Consider the following 14710-nt stretch of genomic DNA (forward strand, 5'->3'; position numbering starts at 1 on the left):
TGATATTTTTGGACATGCATACAGTGTGTGATGATAAAATTAGGACAGTTGAGATATCTATTACCTCCAACATTTCTCTTTATGTTAGTAATGAATTCTTCTCTTCTAGCTGTTTTGAAATGTACAATAAATTATTGTTAACTATAGACACCTACTGTGCTATCAAATGCTATATCTGATTCCTTCTAACTGTATTTTTGTGCCCATTTATCAGCCTTTCTTTATCCCCTCTTGTCTCTCCTCTTCCCAGCCTCTGGTTAGCACCAATTTACTCTCTATCTTCTTGAGACCCATTTTTTTTAGCTCCTACCTATGAGTGAGAACATTCGATATCTGTCTTTCTGCGTCTGGCTTGTTTCACTTATCATAATGACCTTCAGTTCCAGCCATGTTGCTGCGAATGACGGGATTTCATTCTTTTTTATGGTTGAGTAATGTTCCATTGTATATCTGTACCACATTTTCTTTATTTGTTCATCCCTTATTGGACACTTAGGTTGATTCCGTATCTTGGAATATGAATAGTGCTGCAATAAACATGAGAATGCAGATATCTCTTTGATATAATGATTTGCTTTTTTTTTTTTTTTTTTGGATATATACTTAGGAGCGGGATTGCTAAAGCATATGGTAGTTCAAGTTTTAGTTTTTTGAGAAACCTCCATTCTGTTGTTCTCCATAGCGTCTGTACTAATTTACATTCTTACCAGCAGTGTGTGAACATTCCCCTGTCTCTGTCTCCCGGCCAGCATCTGTTATTTTTTTTTTGTCTTTTGATAAAAGCCATTTTAAATGGGATGAGATAGTATCTCATTGTGGTTTTGATTTGCATTTCCCTGAGGATTAATGATGTTGAGCATTTTTTCCGTAAGCCTGTTGGCTATTTGTATATCTTCTTTTGAGATATGTCTATTCAGATTTTTGCCCATTTTATATATTTAATTTTATTTTTCCGTTGTTGAGTTGTTTGAGTTTTTTATATATTGTGGATTTTAATCCCTTATCAGATGCAGAGTTTGTATGTATTTTTTTCTGCCATTTGTGACAACATGAACCTAGAGGACATTAATTATGTTAAGTGAAATAAGCCAAGCACAGACGGAGAATTACTGCGTGATCTCACTTATACAAAATAAAACTTAAAAAGTAATACGTGGGCAGTAAAACAAGATTACGTTTTATTACTTACTGGACAACTGTGGAAAACCAAATAAGAAAAGCAATTGATTCTGGTCCCACTTAGGGGTGGGGAAAAGGGAGGAAAGAAAAGCAGTCGACACCACCACAATCTTAGTACATTCACCATATAAGATTTATTCACACCGACCAAGATAATCACAACAAAATATACACTAATTTAAAAAACAAAAGACTTTAGTGAGATACAATGTTATAATCTCTTGTGTAAAAGTATTTTGTTTGCCTCTATATAAATTTCTATGCATAAAAGAATAACAAACATTAAAACGCAGTGATAGTTTGCATTTCTTCTATGGAAAGAACATAGACAAAACCCTGAAGCTTTTAGTTTACAAGGATGTTACTACGAAGCCACAAACTAAACTAATGATCAAGCACATTTATTTCCAGGTTCATATGCGTATACATTCACCCACAAAACTGAGAAAGAAGCATTTCATGTTCTGCCTTCCTGTAATAATGCTCTTTTTTTCCTTTTTACTCAAAGCAAAGTAAGAAATTGTATTTTTCTCTCCTTTTAATTGACTTCAGAAGACGCACTATCTAATTCATGAGAAACACGAAATTTCAGGTGTTGATCTTCTTCCTTACTCTTAGGGTCTGGGACTTGCCTGTCTTCCTGGCTATGAAATTCATGGCTTTGGAATTCATGGCTGTGGGAACGTCCCTGACTATCAATCACGTCGGAAGGCTCATTGCTGTCATCGTCGGCCTTCTGCTTATGTAATCTGGATTGCTCATGGCTGTGGGTTTCCACACTTGGGTCATCCATTTGACTTGTTTCATGACTGTCCTTCCCAAGGCTTTCCCAAACAAAAGGCACATTCAGGCCCTGGGCAAGGGGGACGGACTTGCCGCTGTCCATCTGTGAGGTGAGGTCCTCCTCTGTAGAGTCCGGAAACTGAATCACAGCACAAAGGGAAGAAGAATTATGAGTAGCCAGGGATGGGAACATTGTAATTCTTTTCTGCTTTCTATTTTTTAGGACAACTTGGACTGAAAATTGTCTAAATTAGGCTGAAATAATACTAGCATGTTACTTTGTACTTTACCAAGCCCTTTTCACATATGCCACCTCTTTTAGTTTAGTAAGTCCACACTTGTGTACGTAATGAAACCTGTAGGTAGGTCTCATTATGTCTGTTCTACGTAAAGGGAAAGTGAATTGAAAGTTAAAAAGTTAAGTGAATAGTAAACGTCAGGGCTATGTCAAATTTAGATTCTCTGATGATGGAGTTGGTGTAATTTACAACTCTCCAATTCCTCTTAGGTATTTAACTTCAAAACATCACCATGATATTTTGAAAATAATTGCTATTTTCCAAAGTCTTTTTGTTTGTTTTCGATCTGAAAAAAGTGAATAGAATAAATGCCTTAGAGTGAGGATTTGGAAGAGTTGAATTGGCTTTGAGAGACAAAATTAGGTTGAAATTATCTGGATTTAAACAGAAACCACCAAGTGGAAAAAGGTTCAGTACTCAATGGTCACAAAGTAGATTACTAGTAAATGCTTGCGGAGTGAATGCATCAACGAACCAGTACACAGACTCTGGTTTTTGAGAATTGAGCTCTAGTTAGAACCATCAAATGTGTCTGTTTAAGGATTTACCTGGACGTCACGGCTGCGGATCTTCTTGGATTTTGACCTCAGTCCATAAGCCACGCTGTCACCTCGGCCATCGTATGTGTCTTCGGTGGGGACAGGAGGAGTGAAAACTGAGGTTACGGGAGTGTCAGTGGGGAAATCAGTGACCACCTCATCGGATTCATCAGAATGGTGAGACTCGTCAGAATGATGAGAATCGTCGTCAGGATGATCAGCATCCTTGGAGTCATGGCTGTCCGCTTGGTCTTCATCATCTTCGTCGTCTTCATCATCATCATCTACGTAGTCCTTGTGGTCATGGCTCTCGTTGGATTTACTTGGAAGGGTCTGAAAATCAAGATGGCCAGGAAAGTTAGCTTATGGGTTTTTATTTTCCCTGACCCTTTACAGTACATGAGTCTTTTACCATCTTTCTTTTATTTAGTTTCAGAACCTTGGCATTCACCATACACACCATGGCGTTTAGGAGCTGAATTCCAATTTCTCTTTTAACACAGGGGTAAACAAAGCAATATTCTGAGGCACTTTTCTTGCTTTCCAGTAAAAAATTATTTGCATAGATATTTTCAAGCCAGATATGTCAGCATAACTTTCATATTGGTAACATTGTTTTTCCTTATACCTGTTAGACGTTATTTAATTTACTAAATTCAATGAAGCAATATATACAGATATATAATCGTGAGACTGATTTTTCTGTTTGAAATGAGAATGATCAGGGCATCAGAGCATCTATATTTTAATGTGTATACCAAAACCTATAACTACCTCTCTATTAGCATGGATAATTGCAAGGTGGCTCTGTTATACCTACATATAAAAAACTGCAGCTCCAAACTGTCCAGTTAATTAAGCAGTTAATGGCTACTGAACGTAAAATCAGCAAATACACTGGGTCATTTATGTAACTTTCCTTAACAGAGATTCTTAGCTTATTCAACTTGAATCTTAAAGAAAATAAAATTATTTCTTCACTCAGGAAATATATTAATAATTCTCATAAAGTTATTAAGTAAATTATTACGTTAGGAACAGAAATGTTCCTAAGGACAATATCTTGACTCTGATAGGTATTAACTAGATGCTTATCAGATATTAGATAGCTATAAAATACCATAAATAAATTGAAAGTGGCTTAATGTTTCAAGTTGTAGGCATCAATAAACATTTTCTGCAATACTAAACTTACCTGAAGAAACCTGCAATTTCTGATATTTAGTAATACATGTTTTCTTTCTGGGCCAGTTTTAGCCTGGCAATTCACTGGAAAATTTGCTAACGGAATCTCATCAGAAGAGAACCCAGGCAATGGCTTCTTATATCTCTCCAAAGCATGGTGGGCCTCCAGTTGAAAGTGAGAACTTACCTCTTGTTCAAAGTTGTCAGATTCTTCAGAGGACACGGCGTTCTGAAGAAGGGAGGGCATGTATTAGTGTACATAACACATGCTGAGCTTTTTGATTCAAAAGTTAGCCTTATCAATGCAAAGCAGGTTTTATTTTTCAACCTCTTGGTGGGTGGCTTAAAGTGGAAAGAAGCCAAGATGGCAGATCAGTTGGTGTCTAAGGACACATTTACCAGCAGAAAGGCGGGATCCATTTAACCAGCCCAAATGGCCTACTCGTAGCCATCTTTTGTTGTTGCTGTTTGATTTCAAGAAGTTTAAAAATACCTGTGGTGCTAGGAGGTTCTGCTTCTGAGATGGGTCAGGCTTGAGCCACGTGGCCACAGCATCTGGGTGTTTGTTGTAAATCTACAAGAAAAGTTGCATATTTATCATTATTAAAAAAAGAAACACAGGGATTTCCAAGTGATCAGCTGGAAAAAAAAAAAAAAAACCCAACTATTCTTCACCAATCTTCATGGAGAAGCATAATCTGCAGGCATATAGTCAACCAGAGCCTTAGATACCTTTTTATACTTTATTTTTTCTTGCAGATTCATTTAATGAGCTCTTACATAACACCTACTGTGGGCCAGGCACTCTTTCACAGTACTTTACAAATATACATTTATTTGATCCTCAACCTCCTAGGAGATAGATATAATTATTATCCCCATCTACTGATCAGGAAACTGAGCCACGATGCAGTTAAGTGGCAGAAGTGGCAGAGCCAAGGTCCAAACCCAGGCAGACTGTCTCTCAACCCTGGTCTCACACTGTGCTTTCTTGTTCTATGCTTGTTGGCTGAATTTTTCTCTTGCATAAAGCACATGCAAAGCAGAGGTGCCCTGAATTACTGTCGATCTTCCTTGTTTCCTCGCCATGGAACAAGGAAAGATTGTCTAAGGCTATGCTGTCTAATATAGTATCTCCTCACCGCGTGGGGCTTTTAAAATTTAAGTTAACTAAAATGAAGTAAAATAAAAAATTCGATTCCTCAGTTGCACTGGCTATATTTTAAGTGCTCAATAGCCACATGCATCTAGCGGCTATCTTACCAGACAGTGCAGAAATAGAATCTTAACGCCATTGCACGAAGGTTCTATTGCTATAAGATGCCAAGGGTGTAAATGGAATGGCCTTTTCTTTAGCCAAGTTATTTATCTGGAAAATGATGACAGTATGCTAGCGCAGAGGACTGGAAATTGCTCTGAATAAGTGTCTTCTGATCAGCTGTATCATCCAGGGCCAGTCACGTCATGTCCCTGTCATTGAGAATGAGAACTCTAGGGGTTCCAGGGAGTCCCTTCTGCAGCCACAGGGGTGGGAAGGATGAATAAAAATAAAGAGGGGACTGGTCAGCAGCACTTAGGGTTTCTCTCGTGGTGGGGTTCTTCTCTAACCAAAGAAGCTTAATATTGGCCTTCTCCTGTAATCCTAGCACTCTGGGAGGCCAAGGTGGGAGGATCGCTTGAGCTCGGAGTTCGAGACCAGCCAGAGCAAGAGTGAGACCCTGTCTCTACTAAAAATAGAAAGAAATTATATGGACAGCTAAAAATATATATAGAAAAAATTAGCCGGGCATGGTGACGCATGCCTGTAGTCCCAGCTACTCGGGAGGCTGAGGCAGGAGGATCGCTTGAGCCCAGGAGTCTGAGGTTGCTGTGAGCTAGGCTGATGCCACGGCACCCTAGCCCGGGCAACAGAGCGAGACTCTGTCTCAAAAAAAAAAAAAAAAACAATTGGCCTTCTCTGAAAGTTTTTGCTAAAAGAAGGAGTTCCTTACCTAAAAAAAAAAAAAAAAAAAAAGATGCAAAAACTACTGAACTAGATGAGTTCAAAGTTTTCCTACATATATATGTACATTTATATTTATGTATTAAGTATATATTTTTTCTCATGGCACATGTAATACTGGCTCAAGGAGAATGCATTTATAAGTTAAATTTTTACTTTTACAAAAGTAATATGAAGAAAATATAGATAAGCAAAAGGAACAGACTAAACTCCACCCAATTATCCTCCTAAGACTCCCAGATAACCAGTGTTTATTTTCTGGGGTAGAATCTTACAGACTTTCCTATAGTTTTTACTAGCTCTAAGTTTTTGGGATTCTGGAAGTTTGAGCTCTTTATTTAGCTCTTCATTATCATGTAATAACTTAAACTGTTCTGGCTTCATGTGCCTTTTAAAAATGCATCCTTTTCATGTTTTATCCTATTAAAAAGGCATTAATTCTTGCCTCCAGTAGTGTGACCTCTGTCTTCACTGGCGATATTTGTTTTTCTGGATTCTTATTGTGATTCAACACCTGTGTTCTTAAATCATTTGGAAAACAGACATACCTACACACGGCCACTCACATACACAAACACACACAGAATACTTCTAATGTCTTCATTAAGCAACCTAATTGCAGTCACCCCAGGCGACTCTATATTGGCTTTTATTCCATTCATTTGAAATTGGACACTGTGTGACTTTTTGTGCCAGCTCCCAGAGACAATGCCCATTTGTTGGTTGGCTGGCACAGTTTCATCTCTTGCGGAGGGATAGGTACATCTATAGTGCTGGTCAAATAAATATAATGAAGAGTTTGGTTTGGTCTTATGTTTGGCTAGAAAAATGTGATCTAATGTCAGCTGACAAACACAATAGATACAAACTGGCTTTTCACAATGGGCTTTTTAGCAAATATCTCAGGCAATATGGTGACTATGACAGTTGTACAAACAGTCTTGACTAATATCTGAGGTGAATTTTAAACTTAGCCTTCCCATCAGTAAAGCAAAAGATGAAATTCTCTGCTTAGAGAACAGTATGTGGACTTGTAGAAAGGAAAAACTCACACGACTTCATAGAACTCGTTTTACAGGTGACAATGGTCTAGCCACCCTAGAGCATTATTTTATTATGTCAAAAAAAATCTAGCTTCATTTTAAGAGCATACATTTTTTAAAAAACTATACTGTGCTTGGTATTGGCCTAGATTCCCAGCAGGCAGTCAATAAATACTTGTAAATTAATAGGCTTGACTATGAAGATAAGTAAAATCGCAACAAATATGTTTGTAGTGCCTCTTGCAAAAGATACATGAATAATTTAACTGTATGATAAACCTAAAAGACACTTACCTGTTTTTCCTCAGAGCTGCCTGAATCACCCGGTTTAACCTTTGAAAGAGAAAAGGCGAAGAAAGCTTACAATGTAGATGTATTCCTGGCGCATGGAAGCACACAGTTCAGCTACTTTCGGGAATTTTCTTTGAGATTCAGGCATACTCACGGGTAGGGCGTAGGCAATGCCTAAGAGGCAAAAGCAAATCACCGCAATTCTCATGGTCGTGATTTTTCCTGCAAAATATTTTGTAAGGGAAATTCGGTATCTTCAGAGGTTCAGACTGTTATACCACCATGTTACAAAATCATCACAAATAAAATATATTTTCTATTGAATCTTTTCTACTTCGTAGAGAAGATGACTTTTCTTTTTAATTTTTTGGTCTTTCAAGTTCATATTTGTATTGCCACCTCTTGTCTCCATCTCTTACTATCAGGCAAAGGAGAGGGAATTTTATATGTCTATATTTACTCAATTCTTAAATTTAGAGCTCCAGAGATTATACCATTACTGCCTGATATCTCCAGCTATTTTAACCTAAAATCAGATCAACGGTCATTTAATTAGGCCAGGCGAGGTGGATCAGGCCTGTAATCCTAGCACTCTGGGAGGCCGAGGCAGGAGGATCTCTTGAGCTCAGGAGTTCGAGGCCAGCCTGAGCAAGAGCAAGACCCCTGTCTCTACTAAAAACAGAAAAATCAGCCAGGCATGGTGGCGCATGCCTGTTGTCCAGGTACTCGGGGAGGCTGAGGCAGGAGAATCCCTTGAGCCCAGGAATTTGAGGTTGCTGTGAGCTGGGCTGACATCAGAGCCCAGGTGACAGATGGAGACTCTGTCTCAAAAAAAGAAAAAAATGTAATTAAACTAATAAGCTATTATGGGAATACTTACTTTTCAGAGGAAAAAAAAGACACAAAGAGAAAAATGAAAAAAATTTGCTTTATATTTCCAACATGATTTTTAACTTAAATTGTTAAGTAGGTGCTACTTAGGTGAAATGAAGCTATCTCTGGAGTTACTTATTTAAGTAAAGTATTGTAAAAATTTGAAATGAAAAAGAAAACACTAAGAATAGTCAACAGCTTTTCTATTTGTGATAATGAGTCTACACAGTGTCATACAGGTATGCTGGTGAAAATTTTAACAGCTAAATTTAGGAGTAACATATTCAGAAAGGATTTCTTTCCTTGAAAAATGAGATAAATCTTTTTAAAACTAGGATTATCATTGTATTACTTTAGCACCAAATATAAAATGCCTCCACAGTCATCTATCCATTTAAAATGATGCAGGTATAATCATTTCAGAGAGGGCATAGAATTTCACTTTTTTCTGATAGGAAACAGTAGTTTCTGTTCTTTTGAGGACCCAATGGAAGAATTTTGCAGTTTTATATTCGACTGGGTTTTGAGATACCTGGACACCTTCGTTCCGGGAGAGCTGCAATGTATCTGATCTGCTTATTCAAAAGGCTAGAACAATTTGTTTAAGAGGGTTACAGTTAAAACTTTGATTTGCCTTAGAACTTTGATTTCCCCAGAAAATTCAACCCAATGCCCGAACAACAGCACAGTAGCGAATTGCAGGCTTACCTTGGTGGTGTCTGGCTGAGACGGCTGCAGCTGGCGGGGGAAGAGCCCAGTCCCAGGAGGTGCCTTGCTCCCTGCCTGCTCTCCCTGCTGCTGACAGCCGAGCCCTCTCGGAATTTAAACGCTGCTGCAGACATTCTTCACCAGCCCAGGGAGGCGGAGAGACCGGTCATGAGGTTTTCTGCCACTGCCCAGCCCACCTGCTCCCACACTTCCCCTTCTGGTTTTGTGGTTAGGGAAAAAAAAAAAAAAAAAAAGGCAAAAAAGCAGACACACATCTACAGTTAAAACATTACTCATGTGCAATATCATTAACTAACCTCATTTACGGGATTGACATTCAAAATCCAGGAAGAACGCTTAGGGGTCCCCTGAAAAAAGGGGGAAAGTCCATAGTTCTTACAAAGATTTTTATTGTTTCTGATTTAGAGGAAAAAATACTAACGTCAATCAGCCCTAAATAACATTAAATAGAATGGATTTTTGTTTCTTTTGGTTTAAGTAACAGATACAAGTAGTATCGGCAGCCCCGTTTACCTCTGTGATTATACCGCTAGACCATTATTGTTCAGGCGTACAAAGAATCCCAAGAACCTCCCTCTATCCTTTATTACTGAAGCTCACTTTTGGGATTTCAAGTGTGCAGCAGCTTGTCATTTAGACAAACGGCATCAGTGATGTTGAAATTCCTATTCATGCCCATTAAGTTGGATTTACAGTGACCATTCAAAGACTTGGACTTTTGTTGCACTGTTTGAATGGTTTGGAGGTGACGAACCTGATAACTTTCTCTATAAAATAGAAGAATGGTAATTTACTCTAGATGATGCAGAAGTAAAGCTGTTTCTGAATGAGAGCAGGCTGACTGCTGAGGAGCCAGACTTTGGCTTTGAATGCCACTCTGTCACTAATGACCGGTGTGACCTGGGGTAAATCACTGAGCCTACCCAGGCTTGTTTCCTCATCTGCAAAATGCAGACACTATTGCCTAGCTCGTGGGATTTTTGAGAGATTTAAGTGAATTAGTATCTGTAAAACTAACAATGCTTGGCACATACTAGATGCGAATGCCGTGCACATCTTAAAGACTGTGTGTGTGTGTTAACTATTACTGAAATTTTTAGGGGGAGCAGGTAGTCATGATTTGTAGTGTCTTTAAATGGACTAGGTTATTAGGAGGAGAGTATATGTAAGATCTTGAAACTGTGTGCATCAATAGAGTAATTTGCCCTTTTCTAAAGGAACAGATTAGATCTCTGAATCGTCTTTTTCTAGTTTTTTCCCCTGGGATATATAACGTTGGCTACTTAATAAGAAAAGCATTTTTAAAATCTATACGTCAAGAAACACTTTACTAGTTATTTAAAAGGTGCTTGAATGAAAGAAAATTACAGATGAAGTCCAAATATTGGAGCAGAATTCAGGGAGACCAGAGTTCTGGGTTCATTTTAAATATTTAATATTGTCTTGAGATCACTTATCTTCTTCATGTACCTTTCCCACTTGTGAAATGGGGATTGTATTATTCGTTTACCTTATACCTTCATTCTAAGACTCATGAGTTGAAATTAAAGATAAATGGTCCTATTTATTATTAATTCTAAGGTGTCAGCTTCTATTGCCAAGTATTGCTTTTAACATAAATATTAAGTAACTTCCTGAAGTGTTAGTAGTAAAACTAATCCATAGGTCTTATGTACATTTGGTAGGGGGAAAATATGTCTCTTTTAAAATGCATTCCAAATGAATTGATATTATTGATTTGTAGATTATAAGCATACAATTTAATAATGAAGGTGGCACCTCTCTCTATAAAATATAAAGCACACAGGTTATAAAACTGCAAAACGGACTTCTTATTTCTGCTTTTAAGAACAATTTTTTTTTTTCTCTTTAAACACATTACTCACAGAAACTGTCATGTTGTCCAATTTAGTGGAGGGAAGTCCAGAAATTCTAAAAACAACAAGATTTCCACAGGATTTACTATGGTTTACTCCGTGCCCACAAGAATGATTCAATACGAAGTTAGAGAGTTATAGGAATAGACTGTGCTGGAGTCCGGCCATCTTGAGACGAACCATGTGACCCCTTCACAGGACCCTTCTGGCCATAGCTCCAAAGAGCCACATGATGGCAGTGTTTCTGAAAAGGATTTCAGAGTACAATCTGATCTGATTTTGTGAATTTTCATATTCCAGCAGGATAGAACACCATGTTTTTGAGGACAGAAATGTAACACAGCTGTGGAACTCTCCTTTTATTGGAATGCCAGGTGAGGAAATATTTCCCAACAATGAGCCGCTACCCGGTCAGGGACAGAGACCGAGAGAACCAAAGCATCCGTGTTCTGCTCTGTTGTCGCCCTCAGCAATCCCAGGTTGACCCTATTGTCTCCTTCCCCACTTCCTACACTCACTCGAAAGGTTACTAACTCCAAGCTCTCACTCGGAGTGAAGTCTTGTGAACGCATGGGTAAAGAATGTGTCTGGGATGCTTCAGAGTTGAGAAGATAAAGCGATTTGTAAGGGGAGGCAATTCTGGAAAGTAGTATGAAACGGATAGTACGTCATGCTAGCTTTGGAGGAGGCTCATGTTTCTTGCTTTTTGTACTCAAATCTGCTGCTGCTGTTTATTTTTTCTGAGGATATTCCAACTGCCAGAATTAACATGTTCAATGAGTTAAATCACAGAAGCTCAATCTGTAGTATCTCCGCAGTTTCCATTCTTGATTAGGCTAATGGTTGGTTGTTGGAATCAAATGATCAAATGTCTGAATTCTCTGTAAATCTTGTAAATGGAAAGGAAAACGTTTAGTTGTTAAACTGGAATGCAAAGAGCGATTTATGATCTTAAACTCCAGACACCATAAGAGGACATATGGAAACATGTAAAGAACATTATGCTTTTTTTCTGAATTACATGAAAGTTCTCATACAATAGGAAAATTTGTGTCTGAATGACCCTATTTTTGTGGACAACTTTGTTATACTGACTTCTAGTTTATTTGGACATTTCTAATTATATTCTACTTAGTAAAGTGTAACCAACTATTTCAACTTTTTCAGCTCTACAAATACATTTTTTTCCCTTGAGGCAAGGTTCAGATATGAGTCTGATATCTTGGCAACATCACTAATCTGTCATAAAGAAGTTGGGAATTAAAGCTAATCAGAAGCCCAGCACAATATTCATCAATTGTAGTCTAGGGAAAAAGGGAATTATTTATCAGAGGGTAGAAAGCAAGGTGGAAGATAAAGGTGCTATTTTCAACTTCAGACATGAAATTATTTCTTTATTTCTTCTTCAATCATTTCTTTATTTTACTGTCAATATGATGTTCCAGGCTCATCTTTTATTTATTTATTTATTTATTTATTTATTTTTTGAGACAGAGTCTCGCTCTGTCGCCCTGGCTAGAGTGCCGTGGCATCAGCTTAGCTCACAGCAACCTCAAACTCCTTGGCTCAAGCGATCCTCCTGCCTCAGCCTCCCGAGTAGCTGGGACTACAAGCATGCGCCACCATGCCCAGCTAGTTTTTTCCATATATATTTTTAGTTGTCCAGATAATTTCTTTCTATTTTTAGTAGAGATGGGGTATCACTCTTGCTCAGGCTGGTCTCAAACTCCTGAGCTCAAATGATCTGCCCGCCTCAGCCTCTCAGAGTGCTAGGATTACAGGCGTGAGCCACCACGCCCGGCCACCTGTGAGTCTTTATTGCCTTATATGTTTATCTCCTCACACTAAAAAGTAAATTCTATGCAGGGAGGGACTGGGGTTTATTCATGTCTGTATCCTCAGTTTCGTACCAGGCACTCAGTAAATGTTTGGGGGAACAAGAGAATGGAGGAGTAGCATTTTAATAATGCTTTGTCCTAGAAGAGCTATCACTAACATTTGCATTAATATCAAATCCGGGGAGCTGGAGCTACTGCTGGGTTCTTAAAACAATTTATGTATATATTAAAAAATGAATTTGAAGAGCCTGGGTTTTCTTCCCTCTCTTCTCAACCCCTTTTCTATGGAGTTCTGGCAATTTCTTTCACCTGTCTGGATCTCAGGTTACTTGATAGAGTTAATCTGGATTATTTGTAAGATCAATTTCAGCTCTAAAATTCTGCGATTTTATGTTTCTTTTTTAAGCCGATGAGAAATAAAATATGGACCTTACAACAGGAAGAGTGAACAATTTGTAGAAATAGAGATGGCATCGAGAGTGTAAGAGAAGTTCAAATTACAAACCAGAAAGGGAAGGTTTTGACACAAAGAATCTCTAATAGACCAGTAGCCAGGTGACAGTTGAAGAGTTAAGATGTTTTTAAGCAAAATATCCTGTATGTTTCGCTATATTTTCAATCATAGATAAAAAAAATTAGATGAGCATTAATATAATACTAGTAAAAATAAAACTTTTTTTTTTTAAAAAAGAAGGGAAATTAGTCCCTCCAGTAAGACTCTACTAAGTTAATCTTTCATGTTCTGAGAATTTTTTTTATTCTTACCACCCACAAGCTGGGTTTTCTAGAGGCATTTTCTCAGGATGGGTCACATGAATTTCTTTCGGATTCAGTTACACCAGGAGTGGGAGATGGAGGAGAAACTGACTGAAGAGATTGGTTTGTTTATTTCCTGGAAAATGCCTCTTGTGGTTTTAGGGGGCAGTTTTATTGCCAAATAGATCAGGCGTATCAGGCTACTCCATAATCTGGAGATGTTTTTAGATTTTTCTTTCCCGCATTTACAACCTCTTCACTTCCAAGCATTTGTGAATGCCGCTGGTCTAGACGACCTATTCATTTCTTTTGTAGCTGATGAAATTGTTCAAGAGTTATCCAGGATCAAAGTCTGTGACCAAATTCTGTCCTTTTCTCACCCATTTCATACTTAACACAATTTCTACTGCTTGTTTTTTCCCTAAGAAATATTTCCTTGTAACTATTATGCCCTCAGCCTTTACCTTTTTTGCAGTAACAAAGAGCAAGCCCCAAACTTCTGCTGTTGCTTGTTAGAAGGAGAGATATTAATAATAATAAGAAGAAGACTGGTAATTGTACATATTTGTATGGGACACCTATGATGTACTAGATTTAAAAATATATATTATGTCCAATATTCCTAACAACTACATGAGTTCAGTATTATGACCTCAATTTTCTCAGATAATTCTAATAGAAGCCATTTACTGTGGCATTCATGTCTGTTTACCTGATTTCATTTACTCCTTGCAAAAATGTTCAAGTGTGTATTTACAGGATTAGTAGGGCCCCGGAGGAGGAAGTGGTTAGTTCCACCTGCCAGGGTTAGGAAAAGCTTTCAAGAGGATGTTGAGATGCACTTAGTGGGGCAACTGGTTTTTAGAGACTAACTTCTAAGATGTGAGTTGAAATTTTAAGCACCCAACTTTGACCAAACTTGACTGAATTAAAAAAAAAAAGCATACAATAAAAACTATACATTATTATGGGATTGGGTACAGAAACATTGCAAAGGGAGTGAATAATACTCCAAGGCTGCAGTACCCAAAATAGCATGGTGCTGGTACAAAAGTAGACACATAGATCAATGGAACAGAATAGAGAACCTAGAAATAAAGCCAAATACCTACAACCAACTGATCTTCAACAAAATAGACAGCAACATATACTTGGGAAAGGAAGCCCTATTCAATAAATGGTGCTGAGAAAATTGGACAGTCACAATTGCAAAGATACGGAATCAACCTAAGTGCCCATCAACAGATGAGTGGATGAAGAAAATGTGGTGTACACATACCATGAAATACTGCTCAGCCATAAAAAAGAATGAAATA

The 14710-nt window shown here is 37.9% G+C and overlaps 1 protein-coding gene across 1 annotated transcript; it reads right to left on the bottom strand.

Moving 5' to 3' along the window:
* Positions 1-1282: 1282 nt before the first annotated feature.
* Positions 1283-8975, bottom strand: SPP1 (secreted phosphoprotein 1). The gene is made up of 7 exons (XM_069485519.1): positions 8903-8975; positions 7476-7543; positions 7325-7363; positions 4479-4559; positions 4173-4214; positions 2810-3133; positions 1283-2101 (listed from the first exon to the last, which is right to left on the bottom strand). The coding sequence occupies exons 2-7, from the start codon at positions 7527-7529 to the stop codon at positions 1718-1720; spliced, it is 924 nt and encodes a 307-aa protein (XP_069341620.1). The 5' UTR covers positions 7530-7543; positions 8903-8975; the 3' UTR covers positions 1283-1717.
* Positions 8976-14710: the final 5735 nt, after the last annotated feature.

Source organism: Eulemur rufifrons, chromosome 13 (genome assembly GCF_041146395.1).
Source record: "Eulemur rufifrons isolate Redbay chromosome 13, OSU_ERuf_1, whole genome shotgun sequence".
NCBI lineage: Eukaryota > Metazoa > Chordata > Mammalia > Primates > Lemuridae > Eulemur > Eulemur rufifrons.

Coding starts and splice junctions, on each gene's coding strand:
- SPP1 (XM_069485519.1), bottom strand. CDS start 7,529: ATGAGAATTGCGGTGATTTGCTTTTGCCTCTTAGGCATTGCCTACGCC. Junction 4,560..7,324: donor GCAGCTCTGAGGAAAAACAG/GTAAGTGTCTTT, acceptor CTTTTCTTGTAG/ATTTACAACAAACACCCAGA. Junction 2,102..2,809: donor TCCGCAGCCGTGACGTCCAG/GTAAATCCTTAA, acceptor GCTGTGATTCAG/TTTCCGGACTCTACAGAGGA.